The sequence below is a fragment of the Stigmatopora argus genome, chromosome 5 (assembly GCF_051989625.1).
Source record: "Stigmatopora argus isolate UIUO_Sarg chromosome 5, RoL_Sarg_1.0, whole genome shotgun sequence".
NCBI classification, from domain to species: Eukaryota; Metazoa; Chordata; class Actinopteri; order Syngnathiformes; family Syngnathidae; genus Stigmatopora; species Stigmatopora argus.
This window is the reverse complement of record NC_135391.1, coordinates 13,924,522-13,950,336: the sequence shown is the minus strand read 5'-3', so window position 1 is coordinate 13,950,336 and position 25,815 is coordinate 13,924,522. Positions and strand designations below refer to the sequence as shown.

At 37.7% G+C, this 25,815-nt stretch overlaps 1 protein-coding gene across 3 annotated transcripts in view; it reads right to left on the bottom strand.

Annotated features, from left to right (window-relative positions):
- Positions 1-98: 98 nt before the first annotated feature.
- Positions 99-25,815, bottom strand: part of nos1 (nitric oxide synthase 1 (neuronal)) — a 59,079-nt gene continuing 33,362 nt past the window's right edge. For all 3 annotated transcript variants that reach the window (XM_077600684.1, XM_077600685.1, XM_077600686.1), the window contains 20 exons: positions 24,595-24,769; positions 24,391-24,492; positions 23,504-23,698; positions 22,959-23,044; positions 20,884-21,028; positions 17,995-18,099; positions 17,670-17,728; positions 17,468-17,584; positions 15,754-15,928; positions 14,136-14,274; positions 12,979-13,057; positions 12,221-12,414; positions 10,355-10,524; positions 8,753-8,963; positions 8,230-8,317; positions 8,029-8,150; positions 7,318-7,466; positions 5,239-5,433; positions 4,381-4,499; positions 99-3,237 (listed from right to left, as the gene is read on the bottom strand). In XM_077600684.1, coding sequence (XP_077456810.1) covers positions 3,222-3,237; positions 4,381-4,499; positions 5,239-5,433; positions 7,318-7,466; positions 8,029-8,150; positions 8,230-8,317; positions 8,753-8,963; positions 10,355-10,524; positions 12,221-12,414; positions 12,979-13,057; positions 14,136-14,274; positions 15,754-15,928; positions 17,468-17,584; positions 17,670-17,728; positions 17,995-18,099; positions 20,884-21,028; positions 22,959-23,044; positions 23,504-23,698; positions 24,391-24,492; positions 24,595-24,769 — 2,641 coding nt within the window. In that variant the 3' untranslated portion in view covers positions 99-3,221. The remainder of the gene's footprint in view (positions 3,238-4,380; positions 4,500-5,238; positions 5,434-7,317; positions 7,467-8,028; positions 8,151-8,229; positions 8,318-8,752; positions 8,964-10,354; positions 10,525-12,220; positions 12,415-12,978; positions 13,058-14,135; positions 14,275-15,753; positions 15,929-17,467; positions 17,585-17,669; positions 17,729-17,994; positions 18,100-20,883; positions 21,029-22,958; positions 23,045-23,503; positions 23,699-24,390; positions 24,493-24,594; positions 24,770-25,815) is intronic.

Below are 25,815 nucleotides of genomic sequence, written 5' to 3'. Positions count from 1 at the left end.
AACTCACCTTTATTCCAGGCCATCTTAGTCTGGTTTAACATTTGAAACACAGAATGCTTCAAAGAAGAAAATAGCCCAAGAACTAGTAAAGCAGCAGATTAGTCTTTCATAAATGTTCAACTTTATTTGGTAGGTAAATAAGCACAGTTGTTGCAGTGGTGTGCCTTCTGATAGACGTTAAAATAAATGCAGATTCAGGTAACCAAACAAAAAAAAGAGGCATTTTATTTTTCTTCTACGGAGCATCAGCAGCAGCAAAAAAAATCAAATAAAAAAATCCAAGAAATCAAAAAAGACCCACTGCTTGACAAAGTCAGGACACACAGTGCTTGTAAAGAGACTTTTATATTGAATACAGTAGAAACGAGGTCACCATGCATTGACTCTCGTTACTTTGAAGGACCTTTCCCTTAAGGTAGTGGTAATTGTAGAATGCTAGAGCTCATTTACATATTCAAAATACATTCTTAGAAAAAGATCCAAATGGTAATCTTTATATTTTTGACTTTGAATATATACATAGAGGCTATATTCTGTATACATTTACTGCATATACGATAGAAGAAGCTGTTTCCGTTGTCTGACTGCACGTTTTACACCAGCCACTTAACGGATAATTGTACCTGTCAAGTGCAACAGGAGACAATGACATTCATCCACAAGCTCAAAAAAATGACACAGGGCAATTTTAGCACAACTTTTTGCTCAATATGCTACTGTATTTGCCCCAGTATAACCCACATTTTGGTACTAATATAAATGTAATACACGAGTATTGTTAAGTCACAAACATTGTGGTCGAAAAACGCCTAATGTAGAAAATCTTAACTTGGCTTCATGTCTGGAAAAAAAGATCTGTAATTGCCAAAATAGACAAGGCAATATCTACTAATGCCCACTTCAATATTGGCCCAATATTTTTGAATTCTTTGTCTGATCTCAGATGTTTTAAAATAAGGGTGTCCAAACAATGGCGCGCTAGCCATCGCCCAGTCTTATTAGCTAGAAAATAATTACAAAAATATCATTGAATATAGCCCACTAATGAAGCTTACATTCTGTTGCATTTATCAGATTTAACACTAGACTTAAACAGTGCCTCTCCATGATTTACCGTAAAAACTGTATTGTTTAAAAATAATCCAATTTGATAAATAGCTGTTTTAATAGTGATTTTCTTTAATCCCCCCTCTATCATCTGTAAAGTATATTTCAGTAGTGTAAATTTATATATTACTGTTCTCAAGCGACTACATTTATTTAATTGCAATTAATCACATCCAGAGTAGCCTTCAAATCAACCATTTTTAAAAAATATATTTTAAATTCAAAACCTATTTTACATATCTATATAATTCATTTCAACAGAGATAAGACTATATTCTGTATACATTTACTCATGGGTGCCATTGAATAATTACTGCCATTGACAGCGATAGATGTCCAATTCAATTTGACTAGGGGGCTGGCGGTAAACAAACAATCACTGCCAATCTCCCATTCAACCAGCCAATGAGATAATACTTTAAATAGATAAATAAATATAAACCAGATTTTTTTTACCCAATTCCATTCCTCTCTTTAACAATGTAAAGTGAAAAAAACGTCAAATTGGCCCTTGCTTACTTAGCGGCTTAGTTTGGACACCCCTGTTTAAAACTGTCCTGCTTCAAGCTGGATGTGAACACAATTCGCGACATAATGAAATATTTCTTTGGAAAGATGAATCTAATTTAAAATATGAAGCAGATAATACCATACTGACAAAAGGGGGGCATGCAGATTAAAAAGTAACATTTATGAAAAGGGTGATTTGGTGGGTGGTGTCATACTATACACAAGTGTGTTATCCTCTGGAAATGATATCAATTTCGATGTTGGCAACTAGAAAGCAGGACAAGCATTAATCTGGCTCCAATGTGTCAAACTGTTGTGTAGAAGGAGAACACTTAAGCTTCGCGAGAATGTTGCAACAGCTTATTTATTTTTAGAGGCGCAAGTGGGGAACAAGTTGATTCCTTGTGAGATTTTTTGCATGCTTTACAACGAAACAGGTTTTACGTCAGCAAACAGACTTGGAAGACAAGTCGGAACTATAAAATGCAAACTTTCCTTCTTAATATTTTCTTTTTTTAGACAGTCATACATTTGAGAGAAAAATATGAGTAATTTTTAAGCGAAAAAGACCTACTAGTACAAATGAGAATGCAGCATTTTTTGAGAAGAATCTTTAAAGAAGTAGTTGCAATATTTTGAGAAAACTGTTTTTCCGTGATTAATTCAGAACATTTTTTTGGAGTCCAAGTGTAGATTTTTTGGAGATATTTAATTTTAGATAAACAACTGGCAATTTGAAGGTAATCACGTTGTATTGTAATGACATTCAAATTGCAATTTTTATAAGCATGACGTATTTTCGTAAGAAAAAATATTTTCCAAATATTTTTTTATTCTTTGTGGGGGAAATAGTTCATCTGATCAGGATAATGAAAATAGTCCCTCAAAATAAATCAAAATTGCAAGGAGACTTGTGTTGAGAATGAAAAAATATATTTATACTGTATATATTAGAAAAGATTGTGAACGTAAATATAATATTACCAACAATTCTTAAGTGAAACATGCTTATTTTTCACCCCCCGAGAAAATATTTTAGCTGCTTTCCGACGGCACACTTGTTGTTTCCGACCTGCATGCAAACTCTTATGTCAGGGAAAAAAAGGTGTTTTGATTTTTTTCAAGAATGCACTGGTGATGGGCGGGTCATTTCTATCATGCTTGCCCGTTATCTAAACGACAGATGTGCAGACCCTTTGTAGACCTTCAAATATTAAAGTTCATTTGGTGGCGAAACAGTCGGCCATCCACATGCACTGTGCAAATATCCCAAACAAGCCAACAACAAAACACAATTTGGCCTTTTGCGGTGCAGCACAGTAATACACAGTCAAGATTATTATTGGCTGTTCTCTTCTCACAGGGTCATGCATTCACGACAACAAGGAGAAGGCAGGTGATAATATTTCATCAAGATGTTGCACACGCTCAACCAGTTAACGCGAGTGGAAGAGAACATTAGCAGCCTACAACAGAAAGATGGTATCAAAAAACAAACCCATGTAGATAGACAGTAGATGTTCTCCCATTTTTTTTAACAGTAGAAAAATTGGCACAGTTTTGTTGAAGCGGTGCTGCTGCATCCCAGCCTCGGCGGTGGCAGCCTACGAGCAAAAAACCCTGCGGAAACAAACGCAGTGTTACGTTGCTGTTACATTGCATGAAGAAAAAAAAGGCGTCATACAGTAAAACCTCATTTATCACGGTTAATATCTTCCAAGACCTGTCGCAATAGGTGAATAACCACAATGTATGGTCTATTTAATATTATTTGGACTTTTAAAACCCTTTCTGTGTTATTATTCACCCCCCAAAAGGTAGACACTGTTTCCTAGTGGTCAGTGAAATACTCTCCAATTGTGACTTGCATTATTCCCCCCTTCCCCTAGTTCATGTTTGTATTATTGTTCCTACACAATAAACTCCAGGAGCTTCAGAAGGGAAGCCCAGACTTCCTTCTCCCCAGCCACTTCATCTTGCTCTCCCGCAAAGGACGGATCCTTGGCGGTCCCATCCCCGACTGCAGAAACACTATATACTTTTCACATAAATTGGGCGGATGGATCCAAGCCACAAGGTGGCGGATCCGTGATAGTCGATGCGCGAAGTGGTCAGGCATTACGGTATTCCTTTATTTATGCCACATGTGTCAAAGTGGCGGCCCGGGGGCCAAATCTGGCCCGCCGCATCATTTTGTATGGCCCGGGAAAGTAAATCAGGAGTGCCCACTTTCTGTTTTAGGATCAAATTAAAATGAAGAGTATTGATGTATATTACATTTCCTGATTTTCCCCATTTTAAATCAATAATTGTAATTTTTTAATTATTTTTTTCTGTGTTTTTTGTTCAAAAATCATTTTGTAAAATCTAAAAATATATTTAAAAAAAGCTAAAATAAACATTGTTTTAGATCTCTAAAAACTGAATATTTAGGGCTTTTAATCCTGTTCTTTTAATCCATTTATTTAAAAAAAAAATCTAAATATTATACCTAAAATGGTCCGGCCCACGTGAAATCAAGTTGACGTTAAAGCGGCCCGCGAACCAACCCGAGTCTGACACCCCTGATTTATGCGATAGCAGCTCATATCTTGCCTACGAAATGAATTATTTCGGGAAATCCAGGGAGCCACAATTTCTATCCCCAAGTTGTACAGTTTAAAGAATAATGGTCAATCGTGCATTTTTCAGTACTACAAGTTACAACCTGAAGAGAATGGAATCAGGTCCCATGTTCATTTGCAAGTGTCTAACTAGACATACTCATCAGAATCTTTCTTGCTCTCCTCGATGTACGCGATGGATTCCGAGCGGAGACGGTTGGTGACTTCGTACGTGCGCAGGGTGACGCCAAAGATGTCCTCGTGGTAACGGTTCTCGTCCTGCCGACATTGTCATATCATTGTACAGATCTACAACCAACCATCATCGTTTTCAAAAGTCAAACTGTTGATCTTTTTCTTGGTCGGGCAGACTGATGGTGGATCGGTTACCACATTGCCTCACAGTTTCGTCATGTACTTCCCACATCTCGTAAACATGCATAAGGCGGCTGAAAACTCTAAATCGGCCTTGGGCATGAGACTAAGTGTGAATTGTCTGTCTATATAAGCACTGTGATTAACTAAGGAGCCAGCTCAGGGTGTGCAAATCCTCCTGCTCATATCCAACCGACCACTCAAACACCTCTGCAACCCTCATGAGGACCAAAAAAAGATGGAATTGATTTCATAATATTTTTAGATTTTGACATGAAATAGAGTTGGAAAATCCAAAATGTTTCAATTTGTAGTTTGGCCTTGCACCCGTGTTAAAATATCTTTTATGTGAAGCAAATATTGCTGACAAATACAAAATAAATATTTCTTGACCAAGCTGTAGATTTCCCTTCAAAAGTAAGAGCTACAATTGGAATCACTGACATTTTAGAACAAAAGTGTGACTTATAGTCCGGAAAATACGATAAACTCAATTAATGCCCTACATTAAGGACATTCTGCTAATAGCCTGTTTAAAAAAAACAAAAAACATCTAGACTAGGGGTGGTCTCCCTATCTCTTATTGATTAAATTCAGGTCATAACCTACATGGCTACTATTTTGTTCTTAGTTTGATTCTTACCCTCAGCTTGCTGATGAAAAAACCGGCATCCTCCAAGCTCATGTTTCCGTGGAGTTTAATGATCTGCTGTACAGTTTTAAGGACGTCTCCCGCCATGGTGACGTCTCCGCACACGTAAATGTGGCCACCCTCCTCACGCAGGCACCGGTAAACTCGCTCGGACAGATGCTCGCGGAGAATGTCCTGCACGTATTTCTGGAGACAAACATCAAAAAGCAACATTGCGTAAGAAGCTACGAGAAAACTCACTAAATTAGTACAAAAGAAATCAAATGGATGGATTAAAAAACCCACAATGACTTGTATACATTCATAGAATTGGGGGAAAACAACATACAATGTCAATTTTCACCTGATGATTAGAAATAATTATTCCTTATACGGTTAAGATGACTGACTGTACATTAGGTGAGCAGCATCCAATAAGATGCAAGGCACAAGTCTCACCAAATGCTCTAGAACTCAGAAATTTCTTCTCCTGTGGGAAGGTTCTATCACTAAAATACACAGTGCAGAAAGACGTTATTAGTCCAAAGAAACGGCTTAAGTCACAAAAGAGTGGTCCGTTTTTTTGCGCAACTCGAGAAGTTTCTCGTCCTGATTGATTGTTCTCGTCCTAGGAGAAGTTTCAATGCTGGTAGAAAGTTGTGCTCTGAATAAAAAGTCCCAAACAAATGTTCAAGTCCCAAGAGAATCATCTGGTGAAGAGAAAGTACTCGACCTGAGAGAATGTTCCCAAGAAGGTTCTCACAGTGAAAGAAAGTTTGAACTCTGGAAAAAAAGGTAGTATTCTCAGGAGAATGGTACTTTGAATGCCGGTCCCTTTTGTCCCAAAATATTTATGCCAACAGTGACACAAGGAATATCTACAGAAGGTTAATCTCCCCAAATAATAAAGTTCCTCACTATTATACTCATGAACAAAAATACTTCTCCAGAGGGATGGTACTAGCCCTCAGAAAACATATTATTCGAAGGGTAACTGAAACAACTTTCCATAAAAAAAATACTACTCTAAATGGAGGATTTTAGCGATTAAAAAAAACTTGCTGTCTACATGGATGGATTTAGTCCCAAGAAAGTCCCCTGAAAACTCTGGTACTGAGAGAGGATGCTTGATGCTAGTCCTAAAGTGGGAACTAGTACTGCCAAAAGAAATTTCTAGTCCAAGTGAAGTGTCTTGTCCCAAGAGAAGCCTCTAGTCTGGGGAAAATGGGTGAACCAAGAGCAGGTGTTCCCAAAGTATGATCTGAAGGTCGACTTTGCTCTGCCATGCCCCTTTTAGCCACCCTCCACCCGCCACCACTGCCACCAAGTTACGTGATCATATGAAGCAATCCTCTTTATAATTTACACTTTACAGTGTGTTTTTGAACGCCTCTGCTGGCACTCTCGGCGTGCGCTCTATGACATGGCGATCTTCTACAGCTATTTTTAGAACGATCTGAGATTTAGGTTTTTGCCACTGCCGCCTCCCCAAGCACGTCATGTTTCGAGGATTATCTTGATATTTCTAGCACATGTGATGCGCAATAAAAACCTTACTCTGATCCGAAAAGAAATATGCACTCCGGAAAGAAGGTCCTGGTCCCAAGAGGAACTAATTCCAAAAGTATGGTGAAAAAACCAAGTTATGTAGTATTTGACAGCAGGATTATGCAGGTATAAAATCTAAATATTTTGGGTTCTTGGGTCTACCTTTGGTTTTCCAGGTTCTCTAGAACAGGTATAAAATATGTAAATATTTTGGGTTCACCTTTGGTTTTCCAGGTTCTCTAGAACAGGTATAAAATCTGTAAATATTTTGGGTTCTTGGGTTTACCTTTGGTTTTCCAGGTTCTCTAGGACAGGTATAAAATCTGAAAATATTTTGGGTTCTTGGGTCTACCTTTGGTTTTCCAGGTTCTCTAGAACAGGTATAAAAATCTGTAAATATTTTGGGTTCTTGGGTCTACCTTTGGTTTTCCAGGTTCTCTACAACAGGTATAAAATCTGAAAATATTTTGGGTTCTTGGGTCTACCTTTGGTTTTCCAGGTTCTCTAGAACAGGTATAAAATCTGTAAATATTTTGGGTTCACCTTTGGTTTTCCAGGTTCTCTAGAATAGGCAGTGTAGAGTTCCTTGAAGACCTCCTTGTTCCTGGCTTGGATGGTTTCCTCCTTGTAGATATGGTCCATTTCAGACTGGCGACATCCAAACACCAGGATCATCGGCCGAGACTCCACACCTGAAAAATAATAAGTTAAAAAAATAAAAAATATTGACACATCCCCATAATTCTCAGCATGATTTTCAATAATCAAAGAGGTGGTTAATATAAGAATTTGAAGTGCACCACATCACTTCATCCAAACATTTTTTTTAAATAACAATCTCGAACTCTTGCTAATCCTAAAACCTGACTCACTCATAGCTCAACAGTTAAATTCATAATCATGACACCACACTAAAAAAGTAACCAAAACCAAATATTGTCAGTCCATGACTTTACTAAAGACTAGCAAAGTCCATCTTGATAACACCACCAATCAGAACAAATAATGTTAAAAGTGAGTAAACTTTGAGGATATGCTCTCCAACCAATCAGCGGATCCTTGCAACCCCAACTTTAATTAAACTTTTCAAAGCCAAATTGTTTAGTTACAAAAATCAATTTTTTCTCTTTGCAACTTCTCTGATTTCTCTGGGTTGTTATTATTTTTTCAAATGGCTGCCTTTAAATGCATTTATTACACTATTATGTTTATTTTACTCCCAGCTAAATAGCCCATCATGGTCATACTTCTGACCTTTGTGCTGGAGGTCAAACATCCTTTGCTGCCAGAAGCTCCTGAAGGGGGCGATGCCTGTACCAGGGCCAACCAGAATGCAAGGTGCTTGGTGGTCTTTGGGAAGCCGGAATGATGGTGCACTAAACCAAGTTATAAAAAAAAAAACACGAGTGAGCACAAATCTGGAGAGTAAAACTCATGACTCACACAGGTTTTTACCTTCGCACAAAACAGGGCACCCTGTCACCCTTTTCGATCCTGTTGAGCCACGATGAGCACACTCCGTGGTGGACTGGGCCTTCTCCATCTAGAAGAGAGCAATTAAAAAGAAGAGACATTTTAACTGAATTCATCCACTAAAAAATTAAGTGGCTAATTTGAGCGCAAGTCAATTCGGAAATGAAGACACGTTTGTTACCATTTTCACTCAAGTGAATAAGATATCATAATAAGTGGTTAGTACCGTATTTTCATGACTATAAGACGCACTTAAGTCTTAAATTTCCTCCAAAATAGACAGGGCGCCTTATAATCCAGTGTGCTTTATACATGGAAAAAAAATTAAAATGTGTCATTCATGGAGGGTGCGCCTTATAATGTGGTGCGCCTTATAGTCGTGAAAGTAATCATTTTTGTAATAAAGAAAAAGAAAAGATAAAATTTGGAAAGGAAAAAATAGTAGTAGGCTGGAACATCACAGGAGTATTTTTGCCATTTTTTGTAGAGAGCTTTTTTTCTCAACCTTTGGCCCGGTAGGAGACCACAGCGACAGTGAGATGGATTTCGCCAGGGTGCACATCGGGTGAGGAACTGATGGAATAATATCGCGGCTGTAGGAGAGGTAGCTGGGTGAGCAGCAGTGTCGATGGCATCTGCACTGATGGGAACTCGTCTAGGACCTCCACCAGGGTGGGCGTATTAAACCATTTCCACTGCTCGTACTCCTGCAGCCCCTAAAAATTCAAGAAAAAAAGAAGTCAAGTTAGAAATAAAAGCGACCCCGCAAAAAAAAAAAAAAGTTTTATTAGGACTGAAGAACAAGCATACCAAGAAAATTGAGCAAACCCATTTCATTTTTCCCCTTTGGCAACAAGATTAACAACAAGTTCTTTTTTTGTTGCTTTGTTCTTAATGGATTCCTGCTTGATGAGCATTAATTTTGGACCAGCTGGGTTTATCGGCTTTAGAGCCTATGAAACACACTATACTGTTGCATTTCCTGGATAAAGGGAAGGTTTCCTCTTTTAGCTGCGTAAACACACGCGAGAGAAGAGCGGAATTGAGGCGGCGACTGCCAACTGTTTGCGTGTGTCATCGACATGTGGAAAGTGATTATTTTGGGTGGCAAAAAGCCGCTTGCATCGCAAAACATTCGTCACTTTGCTTACACAAGAAACGGGCGGCCTACAGACTATAAAGAGACAAACTAGGATTTTTTTTTTTTGACAGGTTTTTGATTCTTATCAACATTCAAAGCCAAAAGGGACTGTCATGATTAGTGATTAATAAAAATAATTTAGCCATTCCAATTCAAATGCTGATAACTGACAATTGTCAGGAGCTTTTAAACTACATTTATTAGTCCAGAAAGTAAACTTTTTTTTTAAGCCAAACTGTTAAAACCACTCAATTCAAATTAAATCCACTGCACTGCGAAACATTCCCACTATAATTACTAACATTTGGGAAACTACTGTAGAGAAGTCCTTTTGCAATCAACTTAATCTAAACTAATTTACGCATAAAACTAAAAACGACCTAGTTTTGTAAGGCAACCTTCCATTTGCTTCCAGAAAATCATGTTATTATGCTGACTACTTATTACTTATTTATTGATTATGTGTGCACGTCATGGTGAAGCTTTAAATCTCATTATATTTGCATAATGACAATAAAGGCATTCAATTGAATTCACCGTCTCAACAGCTATATCTGCATCTACATTAGCTTTTGGGCGAGCCATACTATATGCTTGTCTTCTTAAATAAAAATCTAGACACTTTTTGTGGGTTCTTTTTCATATTACCTAAAGAAAAAAAGCCAATTTGCCTTTTAAAAAAGGATTTGAATAAAATGCATTTGTAAGAGGAGGAAAATCTGTGCCTCAAACACAAAAGATGTGAAAAGACGACTTCAGTTCACACACAGTTCACGTAAAAATAACGGAAGGCTTTTGTTTCGACCACTTAAATCAGATTGCTTTGTACATCTTCAATCTAGCTAAGGCTAAGGACATACGAGTCACCGTTCGGCCTCCGCCAGAGGCTGGTGGTATAATATTGTTTTCTACACTTTCTAGAACTTTATTTCATCCCGTATTCGGGAAATTTCTTGGTTAGATTACCTTACTCAGGACTTCCAGTCTCTTCTTGTGTTTGTCGTTGGTCGCCAGAGTGGCAAACTGCTGCAGGAGGACGGGAGTGGGTGGCGTGGTGATGTCCAGAAAATACTGGAAGGCCTGGAAGATGGTGCAGGGTGGGATACGGCTGGCATTGGTCCAATTACTGATGACCCCTGCCAGGGTTAGAAAAGAAGAGGTTTAGGGATGCATGAATCAACATGCCCGAGATAACTAATTTAGGCCTTTTCTCTCTGATTCCACACCAACTTCTGCGTGGCACCGGTAGTAAGAACAAAGTCAAACCCAATAGGGTCCTTAGATAACAGAAGATTTAAAGGTTTATCATGGCCTGTAGCTTAAGAAAGCGATCACTGTTTTTTCTGAGTTCAACGACATCTTAACCTAGATGTAGTGTATACGCATGTATAGAATATTTACTGGCAATATGTGGTTAGTCAAGGACAATAAAATATTTAAAATCAGAAAAATCGATATTTATAGATATTCTTACCAAAATAAATCTGTATATTTTTTGTTCGAGAACTCGGTTAGCAAACAGAAAAAAACAGTAACATTGACAATAACAATTTAATTTTTTTCAGCAAAACTCATTTGGGATCATCTAATATATTCTGAACCATAGATTGAGCTATGCATAAAAGTTGTCCCAGATTCACAGCATTTTTTCCTGTTAAAGATATCCATGTATACTCTATACACAGTCCAAAACTTTAATATATACTTCTACAACATAAGCCATAAACACAATTGTGTAACTCTCGCCAGTTTAACTAACATCCCTTTTGTTTTGTTCCATGTATATGACACCCTTCCACTGAGGTTAAGGCCTTGAAAGCATTTCTTTTCGATGCGTTGCCATGGTGGCAGAGAACCTCCTGTTATTGCTGCATAGCACAAATGAGAAGTGAGTGCTTCTGATATTTTGCACAGGATTGGAGTTATTGAGTTATAGAGCTGTGGGCTATGGAGATTTTTTTAAAGCAACAGTTTTAAATGTTTTTGAATATTTACAGACTGACAAAATTATAAATTGCACGTCTTAAGTGTAATATCACACTGTGCCACAACATGCCAGCCAATGCTGAACTGTACTGGAAGATGCGGATATAATTAAGTGCAAGGACAATCATAGAAATTCATCAAATAAACTCCATCAATAGCTCCAACAAACCAGGTAGTACCAATCCCATGAGTTTTGTTGTGTACAGTTTCCTATTTGAAAAAGCAGCTGTTGTTGGAAAGTTTACTTCACTTTTTTGTGCACTAATGTGCTGCAAGGATAATTTTCCTGGATGTGCCAATTATTTGAAGTCCTCAGGAAATTTTGAACGTGCTAAAAAGGTCAGAAATTTTAATAATAAATACATAGTAATGAACAAGAAAAAAACTGCATGTGCAGGATGATTATTTTTTTTCAGAATGTCAGGAAAATCTTGACAATAGCTTTCCAAATAAGCACATTTTAGTCAGTGTGGTTACATGCACATGACAATACTTACCAATATCGGCCTTGATGCGATAGGATTTGAATCAAGGGCTTTCAATAAATTTAACCCGAAATATGCACATTTAAAACAAGCAGTTACGCTTTACCTCTTATAATACAAAATACAAGTCATTTTGATGAATTTTAAAACCATTCTTTAACAAAATGACATTTCATTTTGATCGATTTCAATTTAAATGTACCTCATCATTTGGGCTATAGATTTAACTCCTACAAACAACACATGCGAAGAACACATTTGTGTACACACGCACATAAAATGGACCAAAATAAACCACACACAAACAATAAAAATGCACCAAAACACTCACACCACATGCACAAAATATAGATGCACAAACCTAGCGCGGTGTTTCTCTCCTCCAGGAACTCCACCTTGACAATTTGATTGAGATCGGGCGCATCCTCTAGTTTTTCAATGAGTGCCGTGACAAGATCCTCGTGGTTTCCAGCAAAGATGCCAAGATGATCGCCAGGGTGATAACAAAGCTTTTCGTGCTCATTCGTGTCGAGCCGAACAAAAATTGTTGAGCGACTGAAGAAAAAAAAAACAAGACCGTTAAGTTACCTAATTATTTTTTTTACTTATTAGATTAGAACTTTATTTCATCCCGTATTCGGGAAATTTCTTGGTTGCAGTAGCAAGACAGTCAAAAGACACACAAGACATTGTAGATCTAGGTAAAAAAAACTGGAGCCACACACAGAAAGTCCACAAGGTGGGGACCTTCTGCAGACTGAAACTGAGGTTACCGCACAGTAATTACAATAATCACACAAGCAATTAACTGCAGTACCACATTTTCCCACAACATGTCAGTTTGCATCACTGAGAGGAGTGAGAGAAAGAGAGTACATACTGTACTGTTTGTCTGAGTTTTATATTATGCTCTTTGCCATTTGAATGTTTAACTATGATCTGACCAGCTATGGTATTTTTCCAACAACATCTAGTCACAGTTCTTGCTTCTATCTCAAGCAATGTTGCAGCCTAGTGTAGTACGTCAAAAGAAATAAACAGATGTATGAATTTCACCACGTTTCAATTAGAGCAAAATTGAATACAAATTGACAACAACAACAACAACAAAAAACTCACTTGGATTTGGAACTTTGGAGGTTTTGCGACTCCAGCATTTTGGCTCCGTAAACTCGCTTCTTATGGATGCTGTTGAGTGCTGTAAATATATCAACTGATTAAGTGAAATTATTGACATTTTCATTCATTCATCTACTGTACTGCGTATCCCCAAGAGATTTACGGGATGCTGGAGCTTAAAAAAGTCGGGTACACCCGGAACTGGTTGCCAACCAATCGCAGTATTGTATTTCAACAATTACTGTATTTTCCGCACTGTAAGGTGCAACTAAAAGACAATTGTTTTTAAAAGCCAGCAGTGCACCTTATAATCTGATGTGCCTTATTTATGAATCAATATTGGATAATCATTGTATGAAATTCCCTTTAGCACAGCTCCATTTAGTTGATTTATAACATAACTCCTAACCACTACTACTATTACTTCAGCGCCATCTAGTGGATGTATAATACAATCCCCCAATACTACTACTTCTACTACTACTATTACTACCACCACCAATCACCACTACCACCACTACTACGCCTTATAATTCGGTGCACCTTATATATAATACCAATTTCAAGATTCATTGAAGATGCGCCTTATAATCCATTGTGCCTTAGAGTATGGAAAATACGGTACATGAATTACATAATAAAGAAAAAAACTGAAATTGCACAAGTGAACATCTGGTAGAAGTAGCTAATGTAAAAGACACGGTTATAATTGTAGTTATATAGCAAACATGTAGGAAATAATAATAGTTGACGAATTAACTCACACCATTACTTAACATCAATAGACACGCAATTAAAACATTGCGTGAGGGAGAAACCGTAGCTGGAAACCACGGATGGTGTGAAATGCTGCGGCCTTCTTTGAATTTGGGGACATCTGCGTCATTTACTGGATGAATATACATTCACCATTATGCAAACACAATATTGACACATTCTTTGGAGTAGTGAAGCTCCTTTCCATGAAACAATATGAGGTAATTTGTTGCTGCATGCCAAGAATGTGAAAAACATTGACGCGGAGTAGAGAACAAATATTAACAGTTTTTTCTACTTTAATATTGTCACAAAGAAGCTGTAGCATGATAATGAAAATCATTGCCGTATACTGTAAATGGGGGTGAAAAAAAAGACAAATAAAAATATGTTTATGTTACCGTCGGTGAGAGCCGGTGCCTCTGCGGTGTACGTCAAGCGGAATTTGCTTTTCTTCCAGCTGCGATGGTTGCTGATGAGTGAGTCGTTGGCTTTCTCGATGTTGACGTCGTCGCCCACACAGAAAACGTCGCAGGCGGCCTTGAGATTGGAAAAATGGAAAACCGGTTAAATTGCAGGAGGACATAGCACACATAGGCAATGGTGTAGGAAAAAGCATCATGAAAATTTCTTCAGAGTTCGTGCAAACCCTGCAATTTAAGTTAAAACTTTTACTGTCCCAAATTTTTCACAACAATCAAACTTTGACTATCTTTCTGTTAAGTGGTTAGTCAAAATCGTTAAAGTGGCACCTCCACTTACAAAATTAATTCATTTCAGAAGTAATTTTGTAACTTGGATTTTTCATAAGTAAAGACATTTTACATTGAATTAGCATAATTTGTTCCACGATCTTAAATACTAACTGCTAAACTCTTTAAAAATGATAGAAGTATTGCAATATTGTATGAAATAAGTGTGCGAAAGTGAGATCCATGCATAGAAAAGGATGAGAAAATGATGTACTATGCCATTAATATGAATTAGAAATGCAAAGACATTTCCCAATGGGCTGGAACTACGAGTGGTAGGTGTGTACACACAACTTAACCGCACTCAGAAAATCTCAAGAAACATCAAGAGGCACACAAATCAGGAACTCAACACCAGCCGAAGCTCATCAGCCATGGTCCTGGAGAAGATTAAAAAGTTCCCGGAAAAGGGGTTTTTGGTCGAAAAGTGATGCTCAAACTCTGCAGGTGGCCGCTATCCCATTTCAAGCCGGCTCGTGTCCACGTGTGATCCACTAAGCTTAGTTACAGCATCATGGAGACGCAGATTTCTTTCATACAATGTGAGGCCAGTGAGGTATTGGGCAACTCTACCACAACAATATGAAGAAGAAAACATGGGATAGCGGAATGAAGTATTTACGTTTTGGATGGTGTTTGATGTTTCGATACTTGCATTTTTTTTTTCAAATCTTCAGACAAAAAAAAATCCAATTAAGGCTTTCCGTAACCTGAATAGTTCGTATGTAAAAGGTACTGCTGTCTTAGCTACGAGTTTCGTGTAGAGTGAGGTGCTTGGTATGGTTTTATTTATTTATTTATTTTACTTTCAACCAAAAAAATTATATATATATACATACATACATACATACATACATACACACATACATATATATATACATATAATATATATATATATATATACATATAATATATACATATATATACATATAATATATATATATATATACATATAATATATATATATATATATACATATAATATATATATACATATAATATATATATATATATATACATATAATATATATATATATATATATATATATATATATACATATATAATACATACATACATATATATTCATATATCTCTATATCTCTCTGTCTCTCTATATCTCTCTCTATATATATATATATATATCTATATATATATCTATATATATCTCTATATATCTATCTATATGCAAATGCTAAGACATGTGTGTGTGTGAAAGATGTGCAGTAATTTCATTCATTTAAATGGATGTGCGCAGTGTAAATGGCACCTTAAAAACCTTCTTGGCCCAAGTTCTAAAGGACTCCTCCTGGCCACACAGCTCGTCTCCCTCGCCCATGCGGAGGATGCGCTCCCCCCCGAGCTCTTCGAACAGCGTGTCCATAGCGTGGGCAAATGCGCAGAAGTGTGGGTAGGCCCTCGAGCCAAGGCCAAACACTGAGAACCTACACATACACACGCACAAAAACACATGTAAACGTACACAGAAAAACAACATACCAAACACGTACACACAATAAGAGTGTGTAAACAAACACGCAAGAAGCCAAATATGGGCATAAAGTTATACAAAAGACAGTCAAATGTTAACAGAACGAACAAAAACATACATAGAAAACAACCACGAATCAACACAAGAAATGCGCACAAAGATACACACATTAAATAACGTGGAATTATATACAGACGCAAAAACAGACAAAAAATACACAAGGTGTGATAAAACACAAAATCGTGCAAACATGTACAACACAAATAAAACAGGAACACAGTAATAAGACAACACGTGAAGTCAAGCACAATAACACAAACATACACAAAATGGACATATATTGACACATGAATAAAAGACGTACACATCCAAACAAACCCCCCCAAAAAGACACAGAGTAGGGGTTAGCATTAAGATATAATAGGGAGCCCTTCATCCCTAAAGAAAACAACCACAAATTATGTTTGAAACATGTTTGAAATACTTGAATGGCTTTAGTTTTATCTTGGCAGGTTCGACATTTTTCTTTTTTGTGTCCTTTCCATCTTGGTGCTTTTCCATTGAGGGACCCTGTGGGACCCCATTGGGAGCGGCCTGTTGTGTACCGTTGGAGGGCAGGTTGCAGCTGGGTTTCACATGCAAAGGTTGTAGTTGGAGAGATTTTCACACTAAGGCTTAGAGCGAGTGATTACATTTCATTGGTTGCTGCGATTGCGTTAAGAGCCACCCACTAATCAATTGGTAAGTCAATTAGTAAGTCAATCAATTGATTCATCAAAGACACATTCTTGTTCTTTCAAACCATGTTAGTTCGTTATTTGATTCTTCATGTCTCCAGGATTAGTCCAAACATGAATCCGGTTTCTGGATCTTCTTAGCCACCAATCTTTCATGCCCAACCACCTTACTAACCCAATTATCGTTTTCATCCATCCATAACTTGTTTCCAGAAATCAGTAGACAACACATTCATGATGTGCATACCAGGGAAAAGAACAAGGGGTGTCATTGTTTTACTTCATCATGAATTTCTCCATCAGAGGTGTTCAATTTTTTTTATTTTTTGGTTTGGGTACTTAAATTTTATTAGCTTTCACGCTTTTAAAAAGTACTGGCGTTTGATTTCCCTATAAGACACTAAAGGGGAAACTAGTTTGTATAAATTTGTGTGGTCCACTTTGACAGCCATAGTTTTCTTCCAATTTGTATGGGATCAAAGTCATACCCAAGAAATCTCATGCTTGCAAAAAATAACAAAAACAATTATGCTTAAAAATAAAATGGCTCACAAAAATAATATTTTTTTCCACAGTAAAAAAAAAATGTTTTGAATACAAAATATTCATGCGTACGCGGAAATGATTTTTTCGAGCACCATTTTTTTTTCCTTTCGATTATAGACTTTTTTTGGCATGATTCTGATCCCATTTCATTCCTCTTCCCCTTCATCCACTCAAGGTTGGCATAAAAGGAAAGTAGAGCTCAGTTGTACCTGACATTGGCGAGCGGTCCGGTGCTCTCAAAGTTGACTTTGGCTTCTGGCTCATCGCTGGACGACTTTCTGGTGTCCGAGTAGGAGGACACGCTGTTGAAACGAACTTTGTAGGTCCTGCCCGGAGAAGAAAAAAATTACACTCTGCTCCACTGAAATTGTTACATGATGAAAAAAATCCATTGCTATGGCTCCAACCAACTTTCTGTCTTCAGTGTTTGTTGTCGGGTGCCGCATCTCCATCATAACAGCTCCGAATTTCTAGGATGACAAACAAGCGATTTAGGGCCAATGAACAGCCTAAGGAAAAGTTCATAATGGTTGTCAAAAAAGAAAAAAAAACAAGTGCTGATGCACTTTAGGCTGGCAGAAAAAATAATTGACTATTGCTGGCTGAACTGGATTGAAAACCCATGACCAAATTTGTTATTTAATGACTAGTGGTGGCATCAAAAAATTTATCACCCAAAAATACAAAGGACGTCAAGTTAAAAAGACCAAAAGGTCAAAATAAAAAGGTAGAAAACCTCTCCATTCTCAGGTGGATCGCCATTGCCAAACGTGCTGGTCACCACCAGCACCAGCGTCTCGTGCTCCAGGTCCACTACATCATATTCGTCCATGGACATCACCTGCACGTGGGAAGAACAAAGAATGCCCCAAGATAATAATTACCTGGATGCTTTGATCATTTTTTTTACTTAGACATGTGAGCATACATTTGATCGTGCTGTATTGTGGCAATGAACACGTCACTTTTCCTTACGAGAACCTGCTTGCTTAATGTTAAAGCAGACACTCTAAACCACATGTGTCAAAGTGGCGGCCCGGGGGCCAAATCTGGCCCGTCGCATCATTTTGTGGGGCCCGGGAAAGTAAATCATGATTGCAGACTTTCTGTTTTAGGATCAAATTAAAATGAAGAGTATAGATGTATATTAAATTTCCTGATTTTCCCCCTTTTAAATTAATAATTGTAATTTTTTAATCCATTTTTACTGTGTTTTTAGTTCAAAAATCATTTTGTAAAATCTAAAAATATATTTAAAAAAGCTAAACTAAACATTGTTTTAGATCTATAAAAAAACTGAATATTCAGGGCTTTGAATCCAGTTCTTTTAATCCATTTATAAAAAAAATCTAAATATATCTAAAATGGTCCGGCCTACGTGAAATCAAGTTGACGTTAAAGCGGCCCGCGAACCAAGCCGAGTCTGACACCCTTGCTCTAAACAGACAATTAGATCAATATTGTATTTTTTTATCCCCGTATAAAAATCACGAATAACACCGTTTACAGATTGATTTGAATTGTTCTTAACCTGTGAGTATCAGAAAGAGCAGGAAAATTCTATATAACCTGAAGAGAATCTAAATACTTAGCAAAATTAACATGTTTACTATGAAAGACAAACATTGAAAAAATTGATTTTGTGCTACTTATATTAATCTTGATGAGGAAAGATACGTTTATGAGCTTCTAGCACAAAATTGATCAGCCACACTTAATGCCAATGATATTTTTGTTATGCTTGATCATTCCAAATTTGTATTACCTATTCACTATTATTTAATATTTCTATGTAAACAGTTGGTCTTCTATGAAGCCATTTGACATATTTTGGCGATTTGAGGCTTTATAAATAAGATAGACTTGAGCTATCTTGACATATTGATTAACTGAAAAAAAAAGAAGACCAGATTTCACTTTGGGACATCTGAACTAACAGAAAGATCACCTCCCAGTTGTTATTGAGATTAATTTCCTACCGTAATGCTTCTAAAAAAGTTTTTTGTTTTTTTTCTATATGTAATCTGAAATTCTGGACTCCTCAAGGTTGAAAAAATTCGATTAACAAACCAAAAGCCCAACATTAACAAACGCTGTAGTGGGCGAGTGCTGAATTTATCCCTTTGTTTCTTCAAACAATACACTTTTATACAAAGTGGAGTCATTTGGATTGCTCTCAGCTCATCAAGGTTCTTCTCTCAGTATTGATAAGGGATGCTCCTTTCCAATACCCTTGAATAGAACTGACAGCAGAGGCTGAGAAGCACCAACCAGGTCCGTCAATCCGGAGGCAATGTCGACACAAAGTTGCAAAGGCGTGTCAACCAGGACAGCCTCACAATATCTCAGGCTTTAGTTATCCCCAGTCTTTCTTTCCTTATGCCACTTGAATTGATAAAGTCTTTGGTCAACTAACTCAACAACATCCTGAATCGAGATAGCAGTGCCAAATCCACACTCATAATGTTAAGGGTGTAGTGCTTTATCCTACTTCGATGCCAGGTGGCTGTCCAAAATTTGTCATTGTGCTCTCGAATCAATTTTAGCTTTTTTATTTTTTTCAGTGACACCGGACTACTCATTATTTTCTAATAAATGAAAGAGATTTTTGTCCTTTCACACATGCAGAAATATATTTGCAAATATATCCTGAAACAAATGCTACTCCTGCAGCCACAAAATGGCTCTGCAGTTTTATTTATTTTTTCAACATGCAGAGAATTGTTTTATGTCATTCAAAATGCTGCTTTCAAATTCTTTTCGCATGACTTAATGGTTCTTGAGCACATAGATGTAGATTTGGATAGTACAATTTCCTTTGGGAATAATGAGAATAGTTCAGAATTAGATTAGAATTCAACTTAAATGTCATAGATACAGTTACACTGAAATGTATGAGTGCAATAGAGAGAATACAAAATGAAAGATGTCTTTAAATGGAAATTTTCCTCTTTGACCAAATTCTGTATTTTTCGCATTGCAAGAATGGGGAAAAAAACTATCATTTTTGTTTTGTATAACACCTGTCCATTTAGATGAGGTTAGAACAAAAGATCCTTCTTCCATCACTCCAAAAGCAAACAGCTTCATGAAAATTGTGATGGTTGTTTATTTTCCAAGCAAATCAAGTGCCTCAAAAATCCCAACAACTCATGAAACCCATAGCACTCTAGTGTTCATATAATCATTAAAATTGATTAAAAGTCTAAGTACACTTCATTATCTTGATATGGAATGGCACCATTTTGGCTGTCTGATGTTGTGTAACTAGGCATTCTTCACTTAATTGCTACAGAGGGTTAAGTGGACATTCTAGAATCAATCAGGTTTCACAGGTTAAAGTGCCCAATTCAACCACATAAGCAATTGACAGACATCGATGAAGGAAGAAGAAACGAGTATAATAGCAGAGTCACCACGTGCATTCTACATATTCTTCTCTCCGCAGTATTCACACAGCCACATATATAAATTCCAGACACTCGTGTAAAAGACATACCCAGAGACAAAGTGAGCTATGCCTGACTGATTTTTTTGTTTGTTTTCAGGCTGCTTAAATTTGAGCCCCGCCCATCCCCCTGGCTGATAAAACCATTCATGATGCAAGGAACGAGCAAGAGCATACCTTTGCGTCAAAAGCATGCTTGAAGATTTCGCACAGCGTCTTGGCGTAGTCCTGAGACTTGCCCGTCTCAGTGGCGAACAGAATGGTGGCTTTGACACGCTTGGCCATGGCGGCGCCCATCAACTTGGCTGAGAATTTCACCGCCCTGTCCACACAAGGACAACTTAATTCCATTCTACTTGTGCTCAAATACCCCTTTCCGTTGTGTGGAAGTGTTGACATTTTTTTTAAACCTACACCCTATAGTGCTCTGTGATACTGCATGGGTCCAAAAATAGGATCTTGGGTCAACATTTTGTTTTATTTTCTTCAGTCACTATCATTACATTTGGCAAAATAGGGTTTTTTGTCTTTCAAAATTCTGAGTATTCAAGATAATAAAAGACAGACTGACAGGGGGAACATAGATACTTTGTCAATCGCCGTTGATAACAATCAATGACCATATTGTTCCAGATCCAAGTGATTAATGACAGGACCACGTCAGTTAGAAAATGGTAAAATAGGAGACATTTGACTTTTTGAAAAGCCTGAGAAAGCATCCTTTACACTATGGACACTAGTAGAGACAGGAGGAGTATAGTACACCATGGGGATAAGCGGTATGGGAAATGAGTGAATACATATATAGCTACAAACAAACATGATAAATTTAGTACCCATTACTGCCCAAAGACCTCCAAGCCCCCCACCTCTCACCCCATAGCCCAGTCATTTGCCTGGCACTAGATTTTTTAAACCCAAGTACTGTACTTTCAATTATTCCTGAAAGGACTATCAACGATAAAAAATGACATCATATAGACATTTTATATTGTAGATTGCTAAATTGCTAGTTTCCATATACCTAATCCCCTTCGCCATAACTCCCTTGGCACGCCTTATGAAAGGCGATATATGCATCTGTTCCACTCTATCAGTTAGCTTCGCCTGAGGAGGCCGTGTGTCACCGCTCATCAGCCAGCTTGTTATCTCCTCTAGGCCATCCATTTTAATAGTGTACGTGCATTGTGCACCCTCTAAACAAAGGTGTGATTAGCACGCCCTTCCTTCCCCCAGGCGCAGATTGAATACACTTCACAGTCAAGTACACAAGCTAGATTGTTGCAGCCTCACGTGATTGACTGCTTAGCTCATTTCCTTGTAAGCATCCCATTTTTAACTCTTGGATTTCTCGACATTTCCAAAACCCCTGATTGCCATTCATTTTACACATTTGCCTTGCGGTTTCATGGGCAACAGAATATTAAGTTCTACAGTAACTAAATACAAAAATCGAGGATTCCACCTTGTTCCTTTTGTTACTCATTGGATGGATTGGTTCAATGAAAATACACCAATTTCTCAGAAACATCTCACAAATTGAGTTGGTTTCAAATCGTAACCCTTGTGCGATCCTAATATTCTTCTACTCCCTTCATCTGATTGGGTGATAGGACAGTTTAGGGGGATCTAGGCAAGGAAGATGATCTTTAAAACTTCCAGAGTACTGAGGGACTGTGTGGTAACCTCAGTCTCACTCTGCAGAAGTGGACTTGTGGACTTCCTCTGTGTGGCTCCAGTTTCTTACCTAGGTCTACAATGTCTTGTGTGTCTTGTGTCTGTCTTGCTACTGCAACCAAGAAATTTCCCGAATACGGGATGAAATATAATTCTAATCTAATCCTAAAGGTTAAAAATTACCCCGGCTGCCAAAGCCTCAAAAGATAATAAATAAAACAACCTGTTATGACTTCAGCTAAATTTAATTTAATTCATGTTTCAAAATAATTTAATTTCATGAAATAAAAAGAAAAGGTGAGACCTGATGAAGATTAGACTCTTTCATTTAAAAAAAAAACAAAGCAAGACAGGAGTCTTTATAATTCCTTCATGCAAATCCTTTTCTTGTTTTTCATTCCTGACCTACAGGTCGGGTTGGATCTCTGAGATAGGCTCAAAACAGTATGATATAGCATCGCCTTACCTTTCGCATTATACTTGACAGTGAGTGATACCATATCTTATAATATATATTATAAATAGTAGTTGAGCTATACATTTTAAAATGGACTTAACAATCAGCAATAACTCACTTGGCAAGTTTCTTGAAGCCAATGGCTCGTTTCTTAGTAGGCGTCCCATTGATTCCTTTCCAGACGTGACTGTGCCATGGATCGACCTGCAGTAGCAGAAACAGCGTGGTAAACTTAGTAGTTCAAATTTGTCCACTATAGAGGACATTTGTAAACTTAAATATCTTCCACCCAGTGCACCCAATCACATTAACTTTTGTGCTCTATAGAGGACATTCAGAGCCTTCCAATGATACCAAATGTCTTTTGCAGTATTCCAATTACTTCACATAGATTGGGGATTTTTCAAAATTAATGTGATTGTACAACATTTTTTTCCTGGTAGTCAGGAGGATAAGGCAACAAGCCCCACCTGACGGGGAAGTAAGGGTCCTGCTTTCTAGTTCAGTGTTTCAAAACTAGGCTAAGAGTTTCAAAGTGGGAGCACTATAGCCTTTTTCTGAGTTTTTTTTTTTTTTTTTAGAGATTCCAAGCCCTATTCAGTGTTTTAAACAGGGTGTCAAGTCAGGGTTTGGAGGTTTTACTTTAGTATCATGTGGACCCACCTGATACTCAAAGGAGGGTGTAAGTCGGTAGTTTAGCATCTCCTGATGGAAGACAGGCGTGATGCTCCCCGACATGGGCGGCACAATCCATACCCAATCACCTGGGCAACCGCCGCGCACCCGGTATTCGTTCTCCATGTGCTTCATGAATGACTCTGTGGCAGAGTGGTGGTCCACGATAGTCACTTTGCACACCTGGCCACACAAACAATTATTTTGAGAGAATCACACAGTGGAAATATAATTTTCAAAGTGTCGACTAAAAAAAAAAACCAAGAGTAGTTAAGTGATTAGGTCCCTGTTCACTCAACTTTTGATTGTCTATATGAATCAGTAAACTTCATACAGCTACGACTTTTACACATTCCGTAGAACATAAGAAATAACGAGACTGATGCAAGTGACAGAACTCTTTTGGCCGTCTGAATTTCTATCCTCTGCAACTCTCCGTGCTAATCCTGTAGGACCTACAGGATTACCACAGAGAGTTGCAGCGGTCCCCAAACTATTTCAGAAAGGGCCACAGTGGGTGTGGGGTTTCGTTCCAACCTGTAAAAGGAAACCTTTCCACCAATCTGGTATCCTAGAATTGCAACCAGTTGACTGCAGTCAGGTGCTTCTTTTTTCAGCAGAAACCTCATTGCTTAAACTGTTTGTGTTGGATTGGTTGGAACAAAAACCTGCACCCACAGCGGCCCTCGAGGACCGGTTTGGAGACCTCTGCTGTAGGTGATGCTAATATGAAACAATATTACAAAAGAGAAACTTGGCTGTTATACATTCATAAAAGGCAGTCTCAGATACATACATCGCCATAAGTTACACAGTAGTCTGGAATTCCAAAATGAAGAACGATGAACGACAGTTAAGCAAGAAAAAGGAGGCACCTGAAAACTATGGAGTACGGCAATATTGATCTCCACCAGAGCTTGGTCTTTCCATAGAGAGGATGTCTTCCGTGTGTCCAAGGACATTTTTTTAGCCACATCCTGTAAATGAACACATTTGGAGTGACTCCAAGTACAATTTTTATCATTCATAAAATCATGACCTTGTGCATTACAAATCAAGTAATGGAGTCAAAAGCTCACCTCCAGAATGTTGTAGCGGGAGCTATCGCAGAAGTCTCTGACGCCGATTTCGGTGCCCATGTACCAGCCGCTAAAGGGGCAGCCGGTAAACTCCAGTCCACCAATCTCCAGCAACATGTTGGAGACCGCAGGCAAGCTGTACCACTTCAGGTCCAGCTCTGTGAACCACTCGTACCTGGACCAGAGTTAGACTAGTTTAGCTTTTTCATGTTAATTTGGTTTTATTTAGTTGTCTTGTATTTTTCTTGATTCAACCAGTTTTTTTATATCAGTTCTTCAAGTTTTTTTTCTCCCATGTATGCTTTATTTTACTTCATTTATATTTGTTTTAGCATTAATTTTGTTATGGAAAATATATTTCGTGTGCAATATTAAAAAAATATCACCTTAATATTGTGTAGAAAAAAAACTTACTTCACCCCAATTCAATGACTTGCTTCTTAGCTACAAAGGTGTTTTATACAAAATTTTAAATCAAGCAATTGTATAACATTTATATGTTGATGGAGAACATTCATTAATTTTCTGAACCGCTTTATCCTCACTAGGGTTGCGGGGGATACTGGAGTCTATCTCCGCTGACTTCGGGCACAAGGTGGGGACACCCTGAAAAACCCACGCAAACCCACAAAGTGATGACCGACCTGGGATTGAACCCACGACCCCAGGACTGTGAAGCCGATGCGCCGGCCAACACACCGACCACCGGGACAATGAGAACGTTTTGCAATAATTACAGTTAGTTTACTTAGATAACCAAAATGCAATTTTGTAATAATTTCAGCGCATTTACAAATATGTTTGCTCAGTTTTAGTTTCAGTTGTTTGATTTCATTTGGTTAACTATAAAATCCTTGATGTGAACATAACGAGTTTACAAAAAAAACAAAAACAAAAAAACCCCAGCACTCTATCCAGTAAACTGGGGCTACGGCCAAAACAAGCATTAGTGCAAAAAAGCCCTATTTTGCCTTCTCCCACACCCTATCAGGAGGCTAACGTACACTGGCCAATTTATAATTTACTATGGACTGCATTTGGACAATTTGGGATTACTAGATAGAAATCCAGTCAAAAATGTCCATAGTGCACAAACACATTACACAGTATGAAAACTAATTTTGTTGTGAACGCAATGAAGCCTCGTTTAGATATGCTAATATAATAAATATACAGAGCCCGTTGAAATAATTCATTCTAATTCATTCATTCATTTTGCTT